The sequence below is a fragment of the Melospiza melodia genome, chromosome 2, assembly GCF_035770615.1.
Source record: "Melospiza melodia melodia isolate bMelMel2 chromosome 2, bMelMel2.pri, whole genome shotgun sequence".
Classification (NCBI taxonomy): domain Eukaryota; kingdom Metazoa; phylum Chordata; class Aves; order Passeriformes; family Passerellidae; genus Melospiza; species Melospiza melodia.
The window spans coordinates 15921553-15945799 of NC_086195.1; the positions used below are offsets into that span (position 1 = coordinate 15921553).

General features: G+C 39.7%; 1 protein-coding gene across 6 annotated transcripts in view; it reads left to right on the forward strand.

Annotated features, from left to right (window-relative positions):
• The window catches only part of MAP7D2 (MAP7 domain containing 2), an 81965-nt gene that overhangs the window by 23991 nt on the left and 33727 nt on the right, over window positions 1–24247 (forward strand). For all 6 annotated transcript variants that reach the window (XM_063182633.1, XM_063182640.1, XM_063182646.1 and 3 more), the window contains exons 2-3: window positions 20645–20722; window positions 23926–24089. In XM_063182633.1, coding sequence (XP_063038703.1) covers window positions 20645–20722; window positions 23926–24089 — 242 coding nt within the window. The remainder of the gene's footprint in view (window positions 1–20644; window positions 20723–23925; window positions 24090–24247) is intronic.

Here is a 24247-nt window from a genome sequence, read left to right on the forward strand (position 1 = left end):
GCTTTGGTATCCAAAGACTTATTTTGAAAAGTGGTGTATGAAGTAAAAATTATCATTGTTTAGTCTGTGTGGCATGAGAAGATGTTGTTTAGAAGGTGGCAAATAAGGCTTTAAAGCTTGAAAGTAGAGAGATTTGGGACTCAGAAATGGTAACTTCACAGAATTAAATGTTTTTGCAGGTGAGTATAGGTGGAGTGGAAAAAGGAAGAAATATTCCTTTAAAGGAGTTCACAAACTGTCAAGTCAAAAGAGCTTTAGCCAAGGATGAGTAAGATGATTTTCCAGCATATCATAGTTATAAACTTAGTGATGTGTTATTTCTGGATGATGTAATAGTTTCCATTTATAATCTCAGAATTGTTAGCAGTGATTTTTCTATTTTATGAAATACAGTGAACACTTTAGAAAGAAATACATATTGGGCTTGCTGATTGTATAAGTAGAAACAAACTGAGAATCCTTCTGTCCAATTTGAGAAGATCCATTTTAATTTAAGGTTATAGTTCCTACACCTTTCTACCTCTCATGGAAAACATAAAAGCAGATAGAGTTAGAATTCTGAGTAGTGCCACAAGATAAGCCAACTTTAGTCATAATAAAAGTGATGCCCAGTACATCATCTATGTATCCTTGAATCCCTATAGATAAAGACATACTGATGTTGTTCTAGTTTGGGTCAGGTCATTGCAAGGATATTCAGATATGTCAAATACTTGCAGATTGCTTCGATGTCATGTTGGGGTGTGTGTTAAGTTTTAAGAAATAATCAGAAGTACTTTGTAAAAACTAATTCAGTCTTTGCTTTAAGGTAGTTCTGGTTTACTGACATTGCTTTCAAATTGTTTAAACTTCATTTTTATCATTTTCTTGTTCCTTAGACAGTCAAATATCAATACTTCTATACACCTGAAGTGTAAGGCAAGGCTTGCAGAAAACACTTCAAGTTAAATTTCACTTTTTCTTCTGATTGCCACATCTCCTTTAGCCAAACCATTTCAATTCATCTTAAAGAGATGGTGTTAGTATATCCTTTTAATAGCTTTAACTATTACAGTTACAAGAGAACTATTTATTGAAGAGTGTTTAACTGGGTATAACAAATTAATGTTGTTTCAAGTATCTTCCTATGTACATTTTGGTTAAGATATTACTTGGAAGTTTAAAAATAGGCATATATGTATTTTAAGATCCAATAAAACTTGATTTTATGGAAGTGTGATGTTGAAATATTGATGTGCACTTTTTATATAGGAAATCATGTACTCTAGAATTTTGAGGCATAAAATTCAACAGATGGTTTCTAAAAGCCGTATATGATTTAGGGTCAGTTTGGATTTTAATTTTGTAGCTGAATAATAATCCCTCAGTAAAGTTTGAGTGATTGAGGGATCATAAGAAGAATTCTTAAACATAGAGTAAGAACAGTTTTTCACTAGAGGATTTATATCCCATCTCTAAATTTAGGCTATTTTTCTTGAATATTTTATTATTAAAGTAGTACTGAAAGCTCTGTATTGACATCTGGATACTGATTAATAACTGACATGTTTTCATCAAATATTTCTGGACTAACTTGGTTCAAAAAGAAAAACTTGTTTTCCCAGTCAGTTAAGTATAAAACATTTTTCTCATTCTTGTCAGGGAGCACCTAGATAAAGTTCTATAAAAAGTGAGCTTTGAAATATTTATATTTTAATACTGTACAATTCATTTGTTTGCATTGATTCTCTGTTGTCTTCTGTTGGAAAACAAAGGGACTCTTAGTGTTAGGTATAGTGGAGAAAATTATTCTTGCACCTCTCATAAATTGACAATGATATCTAATCTAGTCAGCTGCTGTAAGGAAACAAGTGTTCTTTTCTACTGTCATTTTAAGTCTGTCCTGTCTTCATGCACACTGATGAAAGAAACAGCAGTGTGTGTTTCTGTTGTGTTCCAAACATGCAAAAATATGAGAATTCTTTGATTTGTAATTAGCACAATTGGCTCTGATTATTTTGATGCTCCTGACTAGGCTGCTGTCCTGCTTGCAATACTCCAGGACTGTGCTGCAGGTCTGTTCATAGAGTTTTAGTAGGAGAAGAACATCCACCTCCTGTTTCTGCCCTTTCATCTGTGTTGCAGCCTGGGCTGCTGCTCACATCTTTCTTCTGCACCCCCTGGGTACCAGCAGGCACCTGCTTTCATTTTTCTCTTTTTCCTGTCAGAGACCAGGCATTTAACCTGGAGAAGAAAAGGCTCAGGAGCTCATCACCATATTCCAGTACCTAAAGGGTGTCTCCAAAGAGAATGGAAGCTTTGTCTTCTCAAGTAGCTACCTGGAGAAAGCAGAAAGGAATGGTACAAGGAGAGACTTTACCTTGATAAAAGAAATAAATTTTTTACAGTGCCAACAATAATCACTGTAACAAGCTCCTGAGGGAAATGGTGGAGGCCCTATCACTGGATATTTTCAAGATGGGGCTGGCCAGGATGTTAGATAATCTTATCTGGGCTCCTTCTCTCATGGAATGTTTGACCAGATGGTTTTTTGAGGTTCTTTCTTCCCCGGGCAGTGCTGTGGTTGTATGAACCCTTCAGAGCACAAACTCTAGAAAGCAACAAGCCAACTGCATATTTGCAGTACCCAAACTGAAGTTTTGCTTACTGCAAAAGGGTTGATGTGATTTTTGTAAGGAAAGCCCGTGTATGGTTTTTATAAGGAAAGCCCGTGTATGGTTTCTCTGTGAGGCCTAGAGCTGCCCTGGGCCAGGAGTGCCTCATGGCTGGCAGAGGTTGTGCCAAAGCCCATGGACCTGTCCAAACCACCTCCCTTGTGAATGGAGTGGCTGGGTGTGGGGAAGAGACTTCATGGTCCTGAAAAATGTCTGTTTTCTGGCTGTGGGCTTCTCAGGCTTCCCAAAACAGCAGGCACGTGTGGGGTGCATGGTTTGCTTGCAGCTGGCGTGCTGGAGCGTGCCAGCCAGCCCTGACAGCAGAGTGCTGCTGGCACTTGGCCTGCCAAGGATGGCACATCATCCCCAGCAATGCCTCAGGAGCTTCCTGGGGCACTTGGGGAGTCAGGGGAGGGAATGTCATGGGAGGTGCAGGACAGTTGTGCTGAAAGCTGCAGGAGCAGTGGGCTGGATGTGCAGATGGCATTCTCTTTGAGGGGTAGGGTTTTGAGGGAAGGCAGGAGCTCATGCAGATTTGTGCTGAGGAGTGGGAAGGTGCAAGGCATGCCAGAAAAGGGGTGTGCATAGGCAGAGCCTGAAGGCAGAGAGCTGCTTTTGATGTAATTTGAATTATTTCAGAAAAAGAAGGGGAAAGGTAGGGAGAGGACACCCTTATCTATTTCTTTTTCTCTCTAATTTTAAGAGAGGAAAACTGCTTAGAATGAGGAGAAATTGCAGAACTCAGCATACTGGTACTCTCTACAGCCAAACTCCATAAAGGTGGAAACAAATAATTATTGGAATACAACACAGGTAATGATCCTAGAAGCATTCAAGTGTCTTCTCAGAAGCATTGTATACATATTTGAATTTCTCAGGTGTATGTAAATGCACCTTGTTTTCTTTGCTAAATAAAGTCTAAAAATAAGCATAGGATAACACTCACCACCACTGAAGCTTAATGTGTGTATTGTTCTTTACACATCAAAATTCATAACCTGGCTATAACATGTTCAGTGCTGCCCATTTGGCCAATTTCCAGTCTGCCTTGCACAAGGAGCTTGTGACAATAATTTTTTCATTGATACTTGAGAGAACTTTCCTGTCCTTAAGACTATTTCCAAGCCAAGGTGCTCACCAGTTTTCAAGGTTGAATAAGCCTGCCATAAGATCTCCAATAAATAAACAAGCACAAGTTTGAAAAGATAGATGTTCACACAGCACTACTGTTTATCACTCTGCTTACAGGAAACTGTTCCAGTTTTCATGGGTTTTGTTTTTCAATTTCTGTCCTCCCCCTTCAACCATATATATGTATGTGGGAGGAATCTTATTTATCTAGTCACACATAAATCTTTTTCTGAATCTCACTATTTACTCTTCATGCTGTAAATCATTTTAAAATGGCTGAGTAAGAGCTAATCCAGTCTTTGGCTCTTCATGTAACAGTCAACACTTCTGACAGGTCTCTGCCATGAAGAAAAGTAATCTTAAGTTAATTATGTGCTCGCTATATAAGGTATATATATTTTTGCCTAGAAAGACAGTATTTACAGTGCTGCTCACTGATTCTTCTGTAGAAGTTAGCTTTGTATAAATCACAGCAATCAGCCTATTAATTTTTCACAAAGTGTGGAAAGTGCTTAGACAAAACCTGCATCCACTTCCAGTGAGAGGAAGGAAGCTCAGCTACCAACATCATTAGCTGCAGATGTATTTGTTCAAGGTAATTTTGAATGCAACTGAATAGCCTCTAGTCACACATTTTTTATATTCATGAGAGGAGGGAAACATATATGATCTCTTCAAATAGTGTTTAGGAATGTTGTCTTTGAGATTATCATGCTGTTTGCTTAAGTGGTTGTCAGAAACATCCTTGAGAGCTCCTCTTCAACAGAGAGAAGAAATCATTGTGACTTGTCTGCAGCAGGGGCGGTTGCAGACAAGGCTCAGGAGAGGCTGTACTTTACTTTTTATTCAAAATAAACCCTGCAGAGTGTTTTCTGAAAACAACTCTTAGTGCTGGCTGTGGTGTTGCAGTTGAAAAGAAGAATGATTTTGTTTCCCTGCTGTTGTCTCAGCTGCACTGTGCAGGATATTGTCTCCCATCTGGCTAGATCTTTATGATATTAATAATGAGATTTTGCAAAGCAGGCTGATTTCATTTTCACCTGGAGTGCTTCCTATTTTCAAACTGAAACCTTTCATATTTCCTCCTGGTTCTACCTTTATCAATTTCGGAACTTGCTGTGTTTGTTGGGGTTGTCCTGTTTTGTTTGTTTTCATTAATATGTGGCTCTTTAACTGGGTTTTGATAGACTATCACCTTGGACTTTTAGACCTGCAGATTTTATTAGGCAAGTAGCCCTGATCTTTTAGCTGAACTGCCATTTTAGCTGAACTGGATTACATAGGGTAGGAATCTGCCCTTCAGCAGATGTGTGTTCAAAACACCCTTCATCCTAAGTCTTGCTTTTTAAGGTGGCAAAATAAAAATACCTGATGATTCTTGTTGACATTCCAGCCTTTAGTCTGGGGAAGTGTTGATGAGAAGTATGTCCAAAAACTTAGGAAGAAGGTGAGAGATTAATACGAAGTGAAGTGGGGGAACCCAAAACATAGTTGTGTAGGTTTAACATTTTCTTTTCCCTGAAATTGTTTTTATCTGATCACTTCTCACTTATTAAGCTGGAGTGGCTGCTGGTTTCTTGGGATGTGCATTGCTGAGCAGAACTTTTCCTTCCCTTCTGTTAGCAGCTGGGGGCCTCTGTGCAGTGAGCGAATGGATGGTTTCCTGGCTTCTGAATACTTGTGCACCAGCAGCCATCTCTGTGTGTTAGAATTGTTTATTTATGAACCTCTTTTATGTATAAAGTACCCAGCATGATCATAGGCATGGGTAGTGGGCATGTGTTACTTACTAAGAGAGAAATAGAAGAATGTAATAATGCCAGTACTAAACAGTTTAATTTTCTGTCAAAAGTACTTCACACTTTATAATCCTCTGTTAAAAAAAAAAAACAAGAGAGAGAAGTAAATATCACTATGCAAACCTTCTTTTGTTTTAAACCAATTCACATAACAGTTGGACTTGATGAGACATTTGTGTTTAAAAGTACCTGAAACCTGGTACACTACTTGCTATTAACATAGCTATTGTTTTACTCAGTTGTTATCTATCTAGTGGGCTGACTAGTCACCCTATTAGCTTTTTTTTTGTTTTGTTGTGGTTTAATTGCTGTTGTTTTATGTAGTGAAAAATCACCCTATTTTATGTCAGTGATTCTTGGAAGCCAGAAGTGGAAAAGAGCATGCAGGTTTCTGTGGCAGTAAAAGGGATGAGAACTCAAAAGGAGCCTGGGAGAAAGTCAGTGTTTGTTGATCCTGTGGTTTCACAGGGCTGTTCAGTGATGGTGTGCAGCCTGGGCTCTCCATGTTCCAGGAGGGAGGTCCTGGGCTGTGAGGAACAGAGATGTGGAGCTGAGCACTTTGGCAGTTCTCTCATGTGAAACAAAGGAGTAATTCAGAGTTTTGTGCATTGGCAATAGTGCAGCACAGTTTCTGTGCTCTGTCCCCAGCACTGCAGAGTGGGCATGGCAGTGCCAGGCCAGTAGGGTGGTCTCTGAACCAGAGACCAGCTGGGATGGGCTGGAGATGGGGTACCAGTGACTGAGCCCAGAGGAACAGCCAGTCTGCAACTTTGGGTCCATCCATGGGGCACCGGCCCCTTCTCTGTGCCAGAGGTGTCTGCAAGGGAGTGGTGGCCTGTGTAAAAACCCTCTTGATGAAAGAGTCAGTGTGGAGGGAGATGGGTGCAAGGCAGTGTCAGTGTTTACCCCAAACTCTGGTGCAATCCAGTAGATCTGATACTGCATGGGCGGTCAGGGAGCTTGGACTGTGGCTTTTGTGGGGACTCCTGAGGTCCTGGTGTGTTTTGGGTTTTGTTTTGCTGGCAAATTCCTTTGGTTTGACCCCTTCTGTTGTTCATTGTCTGTGCAGTTTGTAAACAGTACAAATTTGAAATTGAGGGGTTTCCAAGTAACTTTAATACCTCTAGCAGCTATTTATCACTTGTAATTTAGTTTGCATTGCATAATTTATGGGAAATTATTCAGTCAATAATATGAAATTTAGTTGCTACAGCCCATTTATTTTTGAGGTATAACATAGCAATAGGACATGTTTATATGTAGTAAATCCTAAATAACTATATTGCAAACAGCAAAAAAAAGTGATGAAAAGACAGTCTAACTTGAATAAACCTGGTAGATTGCTGGAAGATAAGGAATTTAGTCAGTTGATAATTATATGTTATTTCCATAATTGTGTTGCAGATTTGCACCAGTTTATCCCTGAGGTATAGCTGAGAAGATATTTTTTAAATAAAACTTCTTCAGTTTTGTAGGATCCAGAATAGGAATAGTTTTAAATAATTGATTATGTTCTTGATATGAGGAGTTTTGTATGTGTCTCTACTCTGTAGCTGTAATGTCAGCTCTGGCAGCCTGAGAGGTGAACAGTCTCACTGGAAACCACAGTGAAGGGGAAAGATAAGGAATAATTTTAAATAGATACTCAGACACTGAATTACTGAACATGCAAGATTTAATGGTGCAAATGTCCTGAAGCATTATATAAAACTAGAACTTTCTTAGAGATTTTGTGACATAAAAAGAAAAACAATCAGGTAGGAAATAACATAGTTTGGGATTTAGTGTTGATATTTGGGCAGGGAAAGGTGATGAGACAGGTTGTTACAAGAATTAAGCCAGTTGTTTTACTATTTTGGGGTGCAAAGTTTTAAGCTTTTGACTGTAAATTCCTACATTTTGCTGCCAAAAAAGCTGTGTTTGTTTTATTTGCAGGATCAGTCAGGTTAAATTTTCTGCCAGCAATTGTTTTATTAAAACCACAACTGCAATACATCAGAAAAGGGGGAGAGGGAAGAACAAAGAATAAGAGAAAATTTAAAAGTAAATTTTAAACAGAAAATACCAGCTAATCCATATATAAGCTAATTGTAGACTTACAAAGTCTGAACACACATTAGAAGGAATTAAGCCAACTAGACTCTATCTTCCAAAATGTGTAATTATGTTGTATTGCAAGTAGATAATTTAATTGCTAAATCATCATTCAAGTGTTTTCTAAATGAATTAGAACAAAGTATTGTCTGCCAAGGCTGTGTGACCTTCAATTCCTCGCATTCATCCTGCATTTATCTCTACTGAAGAGCTTGCTTTTATCCCCACAAACTCATCCACACCACGTGCTACTGGACTATGTCATAGCATTAAATAAATTGTGTGCCAAAAGAGCCAGGCTCTGTGATTAGATTTGGTGGATTCAGTGTGGCATCCCACACAGGAGAAGGCTGAGTGAAAATTCAGCCACCATCAACCTTCATACATTTGTGCTGCTGTTCACTTGTGCAAATAATTATCTTTGTTTCCTTTTAGAGCTCGGTATGTTTCCTGCAAATATTTTTTTTCAAACTCATCTGTCAGCCTCCACTTTTTTAGCCAAACAGTGATGTTTTGATGAACTGCAAGCACTCAGTTTCTCATTTTGCTTTTTATAAATAACCCAAAAGACATTATCACTGAAAATTATTCTGCCATTATTGTTGGTCAGTTTATCTTGGCAGTTTAACATTATGACACTGGATTAAGCTTCTTTTATGGTTCCCATCTTATATCTTGTCTCTGCCTTTCTTAAGCTGTCAGTTTAAATGTCAGGCAGTTAATTAGATAAATATCAGTATAACATAACATCATATGTCTTTTTCCTGAAATATTTAAACTGTGTGTTTAAATTTGTTTTTTGGTTAATCTATGTCCTCTCATTTTTATTGTTAGCTTTATTCTAGGTGAGTTATTCAGAAAATGCAGGAGAAGCTAGAGATTTTTCTCTGAACTATTAGGTTATAAAAAAACATAATATGGAGATTTCTGTATTTGTTCTTTGTGGAAACTTCCATGAGTTTTAATAGATTTTTTTGAGTTTTTGTGGGTTTTCTTTTTACTCAAGGCCATCATGTTGTGAGTAGCTGAGACCTTGAAGATAAAAAGCCTTTATTGATAGGGCATTGTGTACTTAATATGCTGTATTTCTGGAGAAATACAAATGAATAAGGATTTTGATGCAGGTTTTAAGTGTCTTGCTACAATTTCAAGAACTCAGTTGTCTGTATTTCTTGAAAAAGAACTTAAATGTAGAGGATCACATCTGTTTGTCTGTCCATCCTTCTTTCTTCTCACCAATAATTAGCTGTTGAAGCCATCAGTCAGTGTCAAACAAATTTGTCATAAATGACAATCTAAAGGATGCTATGTTCCCACAAAGATGATCAAACCAGATGATGCCACAGAATGCAGGAAAGCTCATCCCTATATCACATGGCCTAAAATTGACCACTTTCAGGAGAGAATTGTTTATGAATGACCCTGACCTCTGAGAACACCTCAGTAGAGAAGCTGGTGTCAAGGCACAGCCCTGTAAGAAAGGAGGCTTTTCAGTGCCCTGCAGAGGCTTGTCTGAAGTAACGTGTTTGAAGAATTTAAATTACCAGAAAAATAAAAATCTGTGGGCCAGATTTCCAGCTCTGCCCTTATTTATGAATGAGAACAAAAATTTGCTTTGCAAAGTGCTACAAAATCATGTGTGAGAGTATACAGAGGCAGAAGGGTTAAAGTAATAAAAGAAATTTTAGTCTTTGAACCAGATAGCTTTTCTTATACTGTGGTGGAAGACCCATATGAGCCTCTTAAGAGACATCTGTCATTTTGGACAAATATAAGCTACTTTTTTTTTTTTTTTTCCTTAGATATTTAAAGTCATGTTCTGCTTGTTTTGTGCCCAGAAAGCATCTGGACACGGATGTTGAATTACTGACTCTAGCACTTAGATGCCAGCTTTGGACTTTGTCCTGAATCAAGTCAGTCTTCTCCAGCTGGCTGAAGCATCAACAGAAATACTCCAAGAAATGTTGTTCTATAAGTATCTGTATTTTCTTTAAAAATTAAGTGCTGGGCCAGTGTGTCTCATCTTTGAAATGAATTCTGGTAACAGTGGAAAGAAAACACTGTGCTTATAGAGTGCACATGGATGTGCAAGGGCCTGTTTGTGTCTAAAGGCTCTGAAATGCCTGTGCCATGGGAACACCATGGTTCTCCCCTGCTCCTGCACAGGGGTTCCCTGAGCCAGGGCAGGGCAGACTTGTCACAGCCCTGAAAGCTGCACTTGTTGACTGGAATATGAACTCTTCTCTCATCTTGTTCCTCTGTGGGACACAAAGGTCACAGAAGAAGGTAGGAGACCCCAGTGCAAAATGGAGTTTCCCTTCATCCAGTGTTGCCACACATCACTGTGAAAGTTCGGATGAACTTTGACAGAAAGTGCTGAATACTGGATCTGATCTCTGTGCTAATGCTCCTTACTGCAGAGCTTGGTGACCCACTATGTTTTAATTGGCCTCTTTGGGTTGGCTTCAGTGTGCTGTCAGGCCTGTATCAGTGTATGCTTTCATCTTAGCTTATCATTTAAGCACTTTGTGTACAGTTTAGTCATTTTATTTTCTGATTTATCCTTTAATTTTATAGATTTTTGTAAATTTTTGTAAATGCTCCAGATTCTTACCTGGAAAAAGCCTTCTGTTTGAGATTTGAAAAATCAGTAGATGCATAATCCACTCACCTCTCTTGTGTGGAAAGTTTGAGTTTGGTAAATTATCTTTATAATTCTGTAGGTTAAGAGCTCCATGAATAGCGTGATTTGTGTTCTGAGTTTGCATAAACAGCTAATATAAATTATACTGGAACTCTGAATAATCCTCTGAGAAATTAGGGATTAAGCACAGATGTAGGTTTTGGGGTGCTAAAAAGGCAGACTTAATCTTTTTTACATTTGGTAAGATATTGACTCTCCAAATAAATTCCACTAAAGAACATCGGTTCACGGGATGCAGAAATGTTCAGCCTTATTTGTGTGTCTGTCCATCTCCTTGCTGTCTCTTGCCCTTGAAAAATAATCTTCCAAGTACTAACCTAATAGATCTAAGGTCTTCTGTTTCCATAAAATGCAAACATTGTCAGAATGGAGCAGGATTTAGGCAAGGGGGATGGGTCCCAACATGGCTCAGTTGTCACTGCTCCCTCACTGACCTGGACTCCTTCAACACCAGCCCCGTGCGCAGATGGGCTTGCCTGGGTCAGTGTTAAGGCAGTTTTTACTTTGGCATATTTCCTAAACTTCTAGAAGCTCCAAGTATTTCAGATCCTTTATTTTCAGATCCCTTTCAAGGGTAAGAGTGGAATGAGGTTCTTGCTTTTGGAGCTCTGCCCTTCAGGAGGCTTGATTGGTTTCTAACAGAGGCAGTTAACAGTTTGTGTGCACAGTGGCCAATATTAAATTGTTGGACCAAGAACAATCATAATAAATAATTGTTCAGCAATGCATACATATGTACAAAAGGATGTATGTAAATGTAATATTTTGTTCTCTGGGGCAGAGAGGTTGCCAGCACATGGTCAGGTCTCAGCAGTGTTTTACAGGTGGACCTGCAGGCACTGAAAGCTTTGTGCTTGGAATTCCTTGAATGTCAGAAGCTCACAGCTAAAGCACAAGTAGAAAAGTAAGCAGAAATCCCAACAAGGACATTAGCTCTTGATGAAAGACCTAGAATGATTAGATTCTCAGATGAGACTGACTGCATAAATGCCAGAGGGAAAAAAAATCATGTTCTGGATTTAAAAGGGTATTTGGAGCCCACTACTAAATTATGTGCATTATTAAGAATTATGTGTAGGGGCCAAGAGTGGGGAATACAAAACCAGGAGCTGTGTGGAATACACTTTGATGAAACTGTATGACTGTATGTCCATGCATAACGTTATAAACTTCAACTCTGTTGGTGTAGTTAATTTACTAAAACACAAGAAAAAACTTTGAAGCAAACATTTAATTGTGAAAGCTTTTCTTCCATATGAGGATTTACTGTGCATTTTCCTAGAATAAATTGTTTTGATTTTGATAGTCAACGGGTGTTCTCCCTGAAATAAATGACTGGGAAATATAATTAGTGTGAAGCACAGCAAAAGCAACATTTTAACTGTTGCTCCTGAGCTTAGCCAAGTCCGCAGAGGATGAAGTTCACTTGATCATGTGTGCTGTGGTTTAATCAGCTTTGCTTCTTTTTATTTTGGAAGCTTTTGCCAAATCACAGGGAAAATGTGCTTTCTACATCTGATGCTGGAAGCTGCTTCTATTTGGAATAATAGATTGTTTCAGCAATGCTTGAGGTGTGGGTAGAGCAAAGTGGAGGTTATTTAGGTCAGTCCTTGATAGCTGCATGTAGTGTTGGTAAGTCATCAACACTTTCTTTTGATAGATATATATATATATGTATAAATGGAAAATTGCAAATGGATTCTTCTTTTGTTAAATGCTTTGTATTCACTTTGCGGACCACAAAGAGCAGAACTAAAGCATCCTGAAACTTTCTCCAAATCTTCACTCATGGAGGACAGAGTATAGTGGTAGATTAAGGTAATGTTAACAATTTAATTTTACTATCTAGGGAAAAAAATTTCATCGTGCTGGCAACGCCTCAACGCCTCCGTAAGCATTGGTAGGAGTCAAGAGTGTTTTCTTGGTTCTCTGACTGTATCTTTGCTGCAGCTCAGAGCAAATCCCAAAGCACCAGTGTCTCTTTTGCAGTTTCTATTAAATAAGACTTGAAATGTCAGTAAAAGGAATCTGCAGAACAATCCCTGTACATACATGTGCAGTGGAAGGTTGGTGGTCTCTGTTGCTCTGTAAAAATTGCCACCTCTGAAGTGGTCATGCACCAAGCCTCTGTCGCCCAAGTGTGAGCCTTTGATTTGTAGATTTTTCTTTTGTTTTATCATTTCTTCTGGGATTGTCTTAAATATTTTTAAGGACAGTTTCTGAGAGCATACTGACAAATCCTTATAATTTTCACTTCAGGCTCCAAAAGAAAGCTTTCTGGGTGAAGTTGATTTAGAAGCAAGGTGAAAATTTTTGTCATGCTTTAGTTTGGGTACCTAGTCATAGACATAGACGTTAATTACCAGTTTGATTACAGGATTTTTAAAAAAGCTTTATTGGCTGCCCCATCTGCAGACAGTCATTTTGCTGCAGAGATCCATGGCCTGCAAAGAGGCTACAGTGGAAGGCAGGATGTACAGGGACTGCTGGGGTTTCCTCCAAAATGCTGTCCTGTGACCCTTGAGTCAGCTGAAATTAGAGATTTGCAGCTGCTATGGACTGGTGCTGTGAGCAGGAGCTCTGGCAGCACAAGAATGGCCTTCAGCAGTGCACTTCAGTGCCTTGAGCTGGGCAGCTTGACGTGTTTCAGGTAGCTGCCACAGTGGGGAAATCATTCCAGCTTCCCTCTTGTCTGTGAAGCTAAATTGGAATGGTGGGTGCTGCTGTGGGGGTGCCTGGCCTGCGGGTGGCGGCAGGACAGCCCCCCCTGCAGAGAGGAGGGTTGCTGGGGCTGCTTGGCCACAGTGTGCTCCAGGTTACCTGGGTGCTCACATCTGGGAGCTCTCTGTGTTCTGCAGACAATATTGGCAAGTCCTGGCTCCTGCACCCCTTGCTTTAAATGTGTTTAGATGTGCAGAGTGAGGTGCTGCCGGGAGGGCTGGGTCAGGTGTTCAGCAGGACAATGAGCTCTGGTGCCCCCAGTGCAGCCCCTCAGGGCAGCCCAGCCCAGCTCCTCACCCACCAGAGGCTGCCCAAGGCTGCCCCAGCTCTGCCTGCCTGGGCACAGGGGAGCAGCTCAGGGCTCCCTGCCCTCGGCTGTCACTGGAGAGCGCAACACAGCAGTGACATTTGAAAAACCACCAAAGCATGAGATCACTATTCAGTGCCACACACCAGCAAAGCCAATTAACTTGAGCAGGAAGTGGGGTTTAATGTGCATTTGGGGATTACAAGCCAGTGGAGGTGGGAGAAATGGGTACTTACAGTCCCCATCTGCTCTGCTCGTGCTAAAAATAGCTGAATTTCTCAGTGAGATGCTACTGTTTCACTAAGCTCTGGTTATCTAATACCTAATAATCAATATATAACATCAGCAGATGTTGATACATAGATGTGTATTGTCAGTCCAGAAACTTTTAATTAGAAATTGAATTGTGCTAGACTACACTATACACATAAATACAGCTGTACATGTTCATGTGTGTTAAATCTGAGAGAAAGACACTGTAAAGCACTGGTTAAACCTTCTGACTCCTTTCTGCCTGAGAGATTACAGAAGCACACTGATAAATAAAACATCAGTGTAGAATGCACATTGGACAGAGTGCTGCTGACTACACCTATGCACTATAGATCCAAAGCTTTTTTCCTTTTGGTAACTAAAATTGTTACAAATAAATGGAATTTCTTTCATTTTTATGTATATGTTCCTAAAATGAGGCTGTTCAGATTGAATTTAGTGTGATAGAGAAACAATTCTATCTGATCCTATAAAGTTTCCCTTAGATAATTTGGACAAAATAACTGTGACCTGAGGGCTGCTGTCTTCCACTGAGGCTTTTTCTTGCAAAAGTCAAAGTACAGTGAACCAGGCAAGTGATGTCTACAGTACTTATAGCTACTCTCCTTCCAAAAAATGAATTTTCCATTCAGTATGATAGTACATGAGTGATAGGACCTTTTTTCAGATTTGGTGGGGTAAGCATGGGCTTCCTGATCCTAACAAGGTATTTCCATATCTTCTGTTTTAACACAAGTCATTCTGCTGAAGTCAGTGAAACTAGTCTGTGCAAGTTTATCAATGCATAAACTGCAAATACAAGTTGGGACTATTGCTGATTCAGGAGATAGGCAGTAAGTGAATGAAAGAAGAAAAGTATTTCAGCCATGGGAAAAAAATTTCAATTTGAAATGTTTATAGCTTTGGGGTTCATAGGTTTGCTTGTTGTTTTAGTGTAAAATTTCAAGCTAGTGCCACCTTGGCAAACCCTAGAAGTTTCAGAATGCTAATTGTGGATCAGAAACAGTATTTTTGGTGAGGTTTTTTGTTGGTTTGTTGTTGTTTGTTTGGGTTTGTGTGTGTGTTTGTTTGTTTTTATCCTTTTCAGAATGCACAGTGTTTCCTTCTAGAAAGTTGCTGGGCAGGCTGTAGAAAGGAAGATCCTGCCTGTAGATGCCACATGGGTCTGGGGTCTAGGGCTGTTTGAAAAACAGAGCTGTAAATGTTCATGTGTATTAAATCTGTGAGAAAGACATTGTCAAGAACTGGTTAAGCCTCTGGACTCCTTTCTGCCTGAGAGGTTGTGGAAGCACATGAATAAAACATCAGTGTAGGAAACAGTGGTACTGCTTGCTATGGGCTGTGGGGGGCTGTATAGCAGGGATCTGTTCAGTAAACTAAATAAATAATAACACTAGATTAATTATACAGTGTTTTCATAAGTAAAAGCATTCTGCCAATGTATGTCAGCATTCTCTGAGTGCTCTTGAGGTGCATCTGCTGTGTCTGCCTCATACTGGAGTCTCCTTAGGGCTGCACACACATCTGTACACAATCCCATGGAGCTAATTAGGTGTCTGTGGGCTCGTGCAAAACTGAGAACATTAATATTTTAGCAATTTTTTCCTCCCCATGTAGTAATTAAGATATTTATGTTAATATATGTGATGACAAAATGATGTATTTACGTTCTGTGTATTGTTTCAAGGTTATTTGGCCAGCATTTTGGAACAATTTCACCCAAAACTTAAATAAACATACCAGTAGGGTATATTTTGCTACTGCAGTCTTTGTGTAAGTATGTTTTACAGCTGAAGTTCTTCATTCAAATGGGTAATTTTAAAATGCAGGGTGGGGAGCAGGAGCATAAGGCAGGTGTCCTTGTTGTTTAACCAGAGCATGAAGTCCCCAACAGCTTCTCTGTTCTATCTGCCAGGCCACCTCTCAGACAGTTAGCCTGGGGTTCTGAAATGTCACTGTGTTTGGCAACTGTTTGTCTTTAATGACTTCATCCACTTAACATCTTTATAACAACAAATAACCATCCTGGTATTTTAATTAGACAAAACAGACAATGCTCCTTTTTCTTTTCTGGTTATATTTGAAATCCAGCCTGGCAAATCTAAAAATAAAATTAAGTATCTGAAACTGGGGGAATTCTGATTCTTTGTAATAAGATTTTTGAATGCCATAGAATAAAAAGCTTTTTAATTAAAGAAAATGTGAAAAAGATAATTGTCAAAAAGGACAATTCACTAAATCTTACTGAACCTACGTGCAAAGCTCTTGTGGTGTTTGCATGATGCCTCTACCTGAAAACCTCTCAGCTTTAAAATTAAAATTTACAATAAGTGCCTTTTGCCAATAGAAATTGCCATCTATGTACAATCACACACAGCTTTGTAATTCTTTTCCCCCTCCAAGTACAGTTAATAGCTGAAAACCTGAACATTTCTTCAATCAGGAATACCCAGAGGGAAACAATGACAGGTGGAAAATGTCTGTTCATTATTGTCTCAAAGAACAGTCCCAAGAGAGACAAAGCAGATTTCAGGGAGCAAAATGTCAATTTTATAGATGAAGATTGTTTGAAACAAGAGTTTGCCAGCAGTGCAGTGGGTGTAAGTGCAGTGGTGACCCAGGCAAGGCTGCCCACTGGCAGAACTGCATCCAAACTGGGAAATTTCACAGACTCAGCAGCATCACTGCATATTGTGGCAAAGGTCTGAAAGTGCTGGACAATGTCAGGTAGAATGGACAAAGGTGTAAATGTCCTGAATGTGGTCATGCAGGATGGGCAAAGGTCTCGGTGTGTGGAACACTGCTGTGTAGAGCTGGTCTCAGATGCCCAGCTGACATTTCTTCCGTCATGGTGCCCAACAAGGACTTCAATATCTGCTGTGTATAAATATTTTGTGAAACCAAATACCATGGGGTATTAGAGAGGATAGATGGGGATGTGGGTTCAATAGCAAAATGGAAAAAAAATTAATAGAAACCTTACCTGCTGACAATTACTCAGGTGTGAATTTCAGGAGAGGAGCTGCCCAAGCAGCCTGTTGGTCCTTTTGAAATGTAGCCTCAGCTTCCACTAACCTAATTGTCCTACTTGGGTACTTGTTTTCTCACCAAAAACAGGATATGGATTTTAAAAGACAGAGCTTGCTATGTCTCATCAGGAGAGGACAGCCTTCCTCTGTCTTGAGCAACCACCAAGAGGCTTCACAAGCAGGATGTGGAGCAGAGCAGTGTGTGTGGACATGTTCTGGCACTGTTTCATCAGTCTGAATAGGTTTACCTTGCCCATAAAAAAGAGTTGAAGCAGTGATTAATATGTTGGGTTTTAGTTCTGTGAATATTTATTTTCAGGGAACATGGAAGTATTGAAGGAATCCTGCAGCATCAGCTGTTACATTATTGCTGCAGGTCTGCTGCTGACATTCGAACTGGTTTTATGTTATGGTCTTTTTCTTTAGAAATGCTCATTGTAACAAAGTCCCAGATGAACAGCTGGCCCTCCTCAATCAAAAAATGAGGCACAATCTCAAGGAATTAGCCCAGTGCCTAAGTACATGCCTTAGAGAGTGGGGACTGTGCAAAGGACTTCTGGGGAGGGCTGGGAGATAGAGTAATAAGCAGAAGCAATTTGTACGTGTGCATTTCCTGAGAGTAAAATCTTGGATCTTATTATTTGAGCAGTTTCCTTATTCCTCTGCAAGTCTGGGAATAAACATTTATTAGGGAATTTTCTGCCAGTATCCCTTTGTATTCATTCCTCTGGTTGGCAGAAGAACAGCCAGCCTGCGTTTATATCCTGACTCTTAAACATGTTGTTAGCTGTTACGTGCCTCTCTAAGTGAGGGATCAGAGGCTTAGCTGTAAATATGAGGAAGGCTCAGGATAAAGCTGCGTATACAGACTTAACCCGAGGTCACAGCTCAGTGAGAGCGCCTTTGCCGTGGGGTTTTGTTGTTCATTGAGACCTTCTCCTGCCCTCTGCTGGCAGTTCCCTGCTAGGGGACAGGGATGCCCTTACACTATTCCCGGGATAGTTACCCGTGCCAGCTTGCTGCTTGCAGTCTGCTTTGCCAAAGGGATTTGAATTCCTGTCATTAATGAAATTCCTTACCGCAGGTAACTGCTGTGCCCACTGCATTTATAATGCTATCTGAATGTTATATGAAGACGCATAAAGTACAATCATTTTGGTCTTTGAAAATCATCTCAATGTACAAGCGATCACCCAGGGTTCAGTTATTCTGTCCTTCAAAACTCTATTTACTTTCTGAAGTAAAGTTTCTGATTTTTGGCAGGCATGCTGATTTGCAAAGTCAAGTACTTGAGTTCAGAAATGCCAGCATTGAGGATGCCTGTGCTATTTTAATGCTACTCTTGCCATCTTGTGTTTGATGCCTGTATGTATTAGAATGCAGTTTTCCGCCACTGTTTTATTGGTGGGTTGGGTTTTTTTTCATGTTGGTGTATTGCATATGTAATGATCATAATTCCATGTATTTGTAGTTTCACCTGTGACATAGCCAAGTGTGGAATGCTGTTCTCCAGAAAGCTTTAAGTATAGTTTTGCCTACTTTTCAGTTTCAGAAAGAGAGTGCAAGAAGCACTAATAACTTTGAACTTGGTTCAACTCTTATGCCCTGAATGAATAAGGAAAGGGACCTAAAAGGAAAAAGTGTAATATATATGTAAGAACAGGCAAAATAAAAATTGTACAGACTGTTTCAATTTGGATACATTCTCGTTCCTTTAATATTTGACATCACAACTTTGATCATCTTATAGTATTTTCTGAATTGGGTTGAGATATTCAAATGCTTGAGAATGTCAACCTGAAAAATTGTGCATCAGCTTTGGATAGCAATGGGGTTGTGAGCAAGGCTTTTAGACCCACTTTTACACTTTTCACTTTTGTGTTTGTGAGGCAATCAAAGTAGAGATGAGTTAGCTGTGATCTTATTGATAGGCATAATGGGATGCATTTTTGCTGGTGGATTTCTGAGATAGTTACTGTAAGCCAGGAGAGTGATGAGAATCAGTGCAGGATTTTGTGAACATAGTTCATGGACATGAACTCTCTTGCTGTTCCTTTCCATCCCTCCATTTATCCCCATTCTATTTTCTGTACTTTAGGTTCCACCTCTCCATCTGAGTTACATCCTTTGCCACAGAAGACCATAACTCGTGCCTCGGTTTGTTTCTTTCCTTCTCCTGCCTCCTTGTTCCCAAGCTCAGTCTTCTGTCTTTGGGCTTTTGATCCACCAGAATTTCACATCCCTCTGCTGCTTCTAGCACGAGTTGTAGGTTTTATGTTTGTTTGACTTTAAGGCCACTGAAAAGCTTTCCATTGGAGCTGTAAAATACCTATGCTGATTCACCTTCTTGCCTTTCAAAGCAGTAACAGACCTTTGCCATAGCTGCCTTACTGAGCTGCCACCTCTTGTCTCCTTCCTCCTTGTCAAATCTGAAAATAAATGTCAGCCAAGTGAGCAAGCAAGTGGACTAGTATAGAAGTAGGATGAGTCTTTGGAAATAAATAAATAAATATGTATTTGACCCACAAATTGAGTTGTAATTAACCAGCTGGGAGCTATAATCACATTTTTCCAGGGGCCTGGCTGCCTTCAGGTAATTGCAGTCAGTGTGTGCTGAGGAGGATTAGAGATGGTCTTTGAAGGTGCTGCTTGGGGAAAAAGCAAGCTGTTATTGTAATGGGGGACAGCTGAGACCTGCCTTTGTCACTGAGGCCACTGAGGCTGGCTTTCACCTTTCCTACACAACTGTGCATTTTAGAGAAAGGTACTTCCTATGCAAAATCCTTGCTCCCACAGACGGGATATCTTTGGAAAGGAACCTGCAAGTGTGATGTTTCAGGAAGGTAGTTGGGGTTACAGTCTATGTAAGTTTTCCATTCATATTTATCTGAAAAAAATTAACAGATGCAGTTCTCAGAGCAAAAGGAAGGGGACCTAATTAGAATTCAGTAACTCAGTAGGGAGCCCAGATAATGACTGCAAATGATGTAAACTGTGCTGTGAGACACCATGCCTGTTTGCACTGCTTACACCTCAGGAGATCCTGTGCAGAGAGGGAAGGGAGGTGTTTTAAGAGAATGCCATCCCCTGGATGGTCTGTCAAGGTACTCACTAGTGACCTTTTTCCTGCTGTTGCAGAAGGTCCATCTTAGGTCCCTTTGATGCTTGTTCCAGGGCATGAAGGCAGGTGACCCTGAGGCACCTGGTGTGTCACACTCTGCCTTCCTGCCTCCTTAAATTGGGCTTTTCAGCTGCTCATGCTGTGCAGAGAGCTGGGGTGTCTGAATCCCAGACACATCCTTACAAAACATCCTTAGGCAACCTAGACAAGTATCTTACTTTTAGATACCAACTCCAGGAGGAAACAAAGTGTTTCCTGCCTGGGAAAGAGGGCAGCAGGGCTGCTGCTTCTGTAGCCTCATCCAGCAGTAATTGCTGGTTGTTGAAATGCTGAGCAAGCAAGGAAACTGGGGGGCTGTGGTCAGCCAAAAATATAAAGGCTGGGACTCCATAGCTGCTCACTGCTTTTCTGAGCTACCTTTTCCTACCTAGCCAAAACATTTAAAATGAGCTTGTTAACAAAGATAAATGCATGTTAATTGCATCCTTACCCTTTTTCCCAAGGAAGTTTCAGGTTCTGAAACAAACACTAACAGCATGCTTGTTTGCTCTGAGAAGAGGAGTCAGGCATTTGCAGTGAGGAGCCGTGCTTGGAGTTCAGCAGTGAGTGGGAGACTGTGCTCAAGAGGTGCCCAAATCCCAGCTCATTAACCTGCCCACATACAAGAGCAAAATTGGTTTTGTTATTGGAGTTGTTAAATGCAGTAGTTATGATTTCTTTTTGATGGATTCTTTTAATTTCTTTTGGATCCTTCTTTAGTTTTGCTTAACAGCTTCTTAAGGCTTTTTTATTTCCCTCCTTCTGTCTTCAGCTATTGATGGATTTCTAAAAACTGATGAAAGACAAAGACTGGCAAAGGAAAGAAGAGAGGAAAGGGAGAAATACCTTGGTAAGTTGGCAGGAGGTGTATCTATTATTTATATACATGTTTTAATAGGCTTAACTAACTAACATAGCATTTTTTGTGTTCTGATTTCTAAATCTTGTTGTTCAGTCTGTTCCTGGTCTTTACCACTTCTTTTAACTTAAATTATAAAAGATAATATTCTTGCATTTCCAGTCAAATATTTCGTATTTTATATTTACAAGTTTACTTTCTTCTTTGATTTGTGTGCCTTTGAATATAGGTTTATGTTCAAGATACTGCTGTTATGATTGTGGTTTGTGAAAATCCCAAATAAGCCTTGAATAATACTCAGAAAAATATGTAGGATGATTTGATTAAGCAACTTCAATTTTAATCTCTTTGGTTTTAGCCATATTGAAATATATAATAGAGTTTTTAAGTGCAGCATGAAAGTGTGTACTTTTCTGGAAGTTGTAAAATGGTTAATCTTTCAGGAGAATGCTTATGTTATTCAGGAACTGAAGAATGTTTTTTATCAATGATTTCAGATTTTGTTTAAAACAATCACTTATTTTTAATCTATTAATATGACTAGGGAAATGTTGAGAGAATTTTAAAATAGATATGTAAAAAGTATAAATATATCTTTAAGGGGAGTGGGTGTATACACAATTAAAATATACATATATGTCTGTGTGTATACATATATATATATACACGTAAATTTAAATTTTCTGTTCAACATTGATTTGGACTTCCTATATCTCTCTGTGTATATAAAAAGGTGTTAAACAGTTAACTTCACTGTTCCTCATGGTAATGACAAGAAAGATCAGTAGCACTGTTCCTAGAGATAACCTGACAATACCTAGCAGAAGGAATTGTCAGTGTTTTATGATTTTTGCAAAATTTAAGGTAAACATATATTTTGAGGAAATGTCAACTAAACAAGTAAGGGCACCTGTCAAAATAATCATAGGAAAATACTGTTTTTCTTGCAAGAAATAAAAAAACTGTTGACTATTTCTTTGCAAAGTCTGGGGCTTGAGACCAGTGACTTGACATTTTTTCATTACCATGGGCTTGGTCCGCACGATTCCTTTGGTAATTTGGTAAAAATCTGCTGCTCTTTAGTACTTAATCTTGCCCAAGCTTCTGTCTATCTGGGATTTACTTCTCTTCCAGGTATGCTCAGTGTAGGCTATTCTCTTTTTTCCTTCTGATTATCCCTTCTTTTCTGGTTCCCAAGAAAGTGATATGGTGATTAGATTGGAAAGGACTCAGAGTAGAAAAGATGAAAAGGAAACTGAAACCTGGAGATTTTGGGAGTGGTTGGCCCAGGGGATTTGGAAGGTGGTGTCTGCAATTTTCTCCCAGACATCATGCCTCCTGGAAGCATATTCTTAAGACCATTTCTGTAGTGGGAAGCTTTGAGTTTTGGTCACAGTTTGATTGTGAGAATTTTCTTTTAGAAGTTCAGAAAAAAGCAGCATGTTCCCCCAAGGGTCAGCTCTTTGAGCAGTCAGCAGGTACTGTATAGCAATATGAAGTAACTTTTTCACCTGAGCCAAAACTCGTTAATCAGTGGTTTAGCATCCCTAAATTAAGCAACAAGAATTGTACATGTGTCCATGATGACAGAATTGTTTACTTCTTTGTCCAGAATCAGTCCCAGGTTTCACCTACTTACTCAGAAGGTAATCTTAGCACAATCTCTGGACACCTCACTTTATTTTTGGTTTTTATGGACTCCAGCATGCTTTGTCACCTGCTCTACCTGATGTGGCTAGCAGTTGGAGCAATTCATGCCTGGTCACTTGTTATCCACTGTCTCTGAGGTAACTTTTTCTGTTGACAAGTCTGAACTTCATGCATTCAATCCTTCAAGGTTCACTGCATCATTGACACTCCCCTCATACTGCCCTGTCTTGAGTGGGGAGGATGAGTGGATTTTCATAGGACAGAAGGGAAAGACAACACCAACTGTATTTGTGACAAGAATAAGCTAGAAGGTATTCTGGAAAGCAGGCTGGATTTGAGGAAGAAGTATTGTAGAAGGATTCTGTATTCAAGGGAAAGAAATGGAATGTTGGAAAAGGATCTGGATGTTGGGAAGACTCTGGCTTTCACCCAAGGGAGAGAGGATGGAGTGGGGCTAAGAGGGACAAAAAGTCACAGCTGTGGTTAAAGCCTGGGGGCAGGAACTGAGGGGAAAAGGCTGATCTGGAATGGCTGGACAAGAGCCTAGGAACAGTGGGAGAGTTGGAAGGGTGATGATGTGCTGCAAAAGGAAAGAGGAACTGAAGAAACACAGGCATAAGTGAGCAGGAAGAAGGACTAGCTTTTTTATAAACACTGTTAATTCTGGCTTTCCCTGACTTTCAAGTTCTTAGCCTAGCAATATTCCCTCTTTGATATTGGCTGTATGTGTGTTGGTATGTGACACTACAGGCTTGTGTGTGTATAGGCATGCTTACAGACCTCCTCTTTCCTGCCTTTTTATGGAATACACTTGCATGGGAAATGGATTTTTCCTCTCAATTTGCCACCTTAACTCCTGCTACTTGTTTTATGTACACCTGAAGCAGCAGTCCAGTATCTGTTGTTGCAGTCTGAGTTTCTGAAACATCAGGGTAATGTCCCATGAAGATTATTGCTCCAGTTGGAATAAACAGCTGGGCAAAACCTCAGTAACAGAATAATTTTTTTTTATATTAAAAGGCAGAAGTGGGTAAAGACGTAGCACCAAATCATGAGCTGAAAGATGTATTTTCAAAACTTCATAGAAAACAGCATATGTTGTTTGCATGTGTCTATTTCAAAGGCAGCTCTGTAATATAAGCACAGTTTTAAAGAAGTCCCAAGGGCTTTTGCGTCAACATATACAGCTGATTTCCTTCAAAGATTACTAGGAGCAGTATGTCTGAAAAAATAATTTGGCTTTAAGCTTCAGAGGGACTTGAAACATAAAAACATTGCTAGTTTGTTCTGTACACTGTTTTTTACATAGATAAGGGGTACAAACTGGCACCTTGTGTACAAGGGCTTCCCTCTTTATGTCTTGAACAAATTGCTTAGATTTACTAATCATTTCAACACTTCTGTGCACTATATTTTCAATCTCAGTCAACTAAAACCCTGTGTACTTGCATTTGTTGTTTTTCACTATTGTTTCACGTTACCAAAAAATTTTAAAAGAGAAGAGAATTTGCCTGATGTGAAATGCACCTTTTTCTCTGCACAAGCTGCTAGGGAGCAGCAGATACTGGAGAAGGAGAGAAGAGCAAAACTTCAGTATGAGAAGCAAATGGAGGAGCGATGGAGAAGGCTGGAGGAGCAGAGGCAGAGAGAGGAGCAGAAGAGAGCAGCTGTTGAAGAAAAGCGGAGACAAAAGCTTAAAGAGGAGGAGGTGAGGTCCCCTGGGAGATGTATGGCAGCACTGAACAGGGCTGAATATTGACATGCATTAAACCATGGGGGGTGGGAGCAGGACTGGAGACATGGGAGCAATTACTGCAGGAGCTGCAAAGCACATCACCACAGCTGTAAGGAGTCTACCGCCGTACA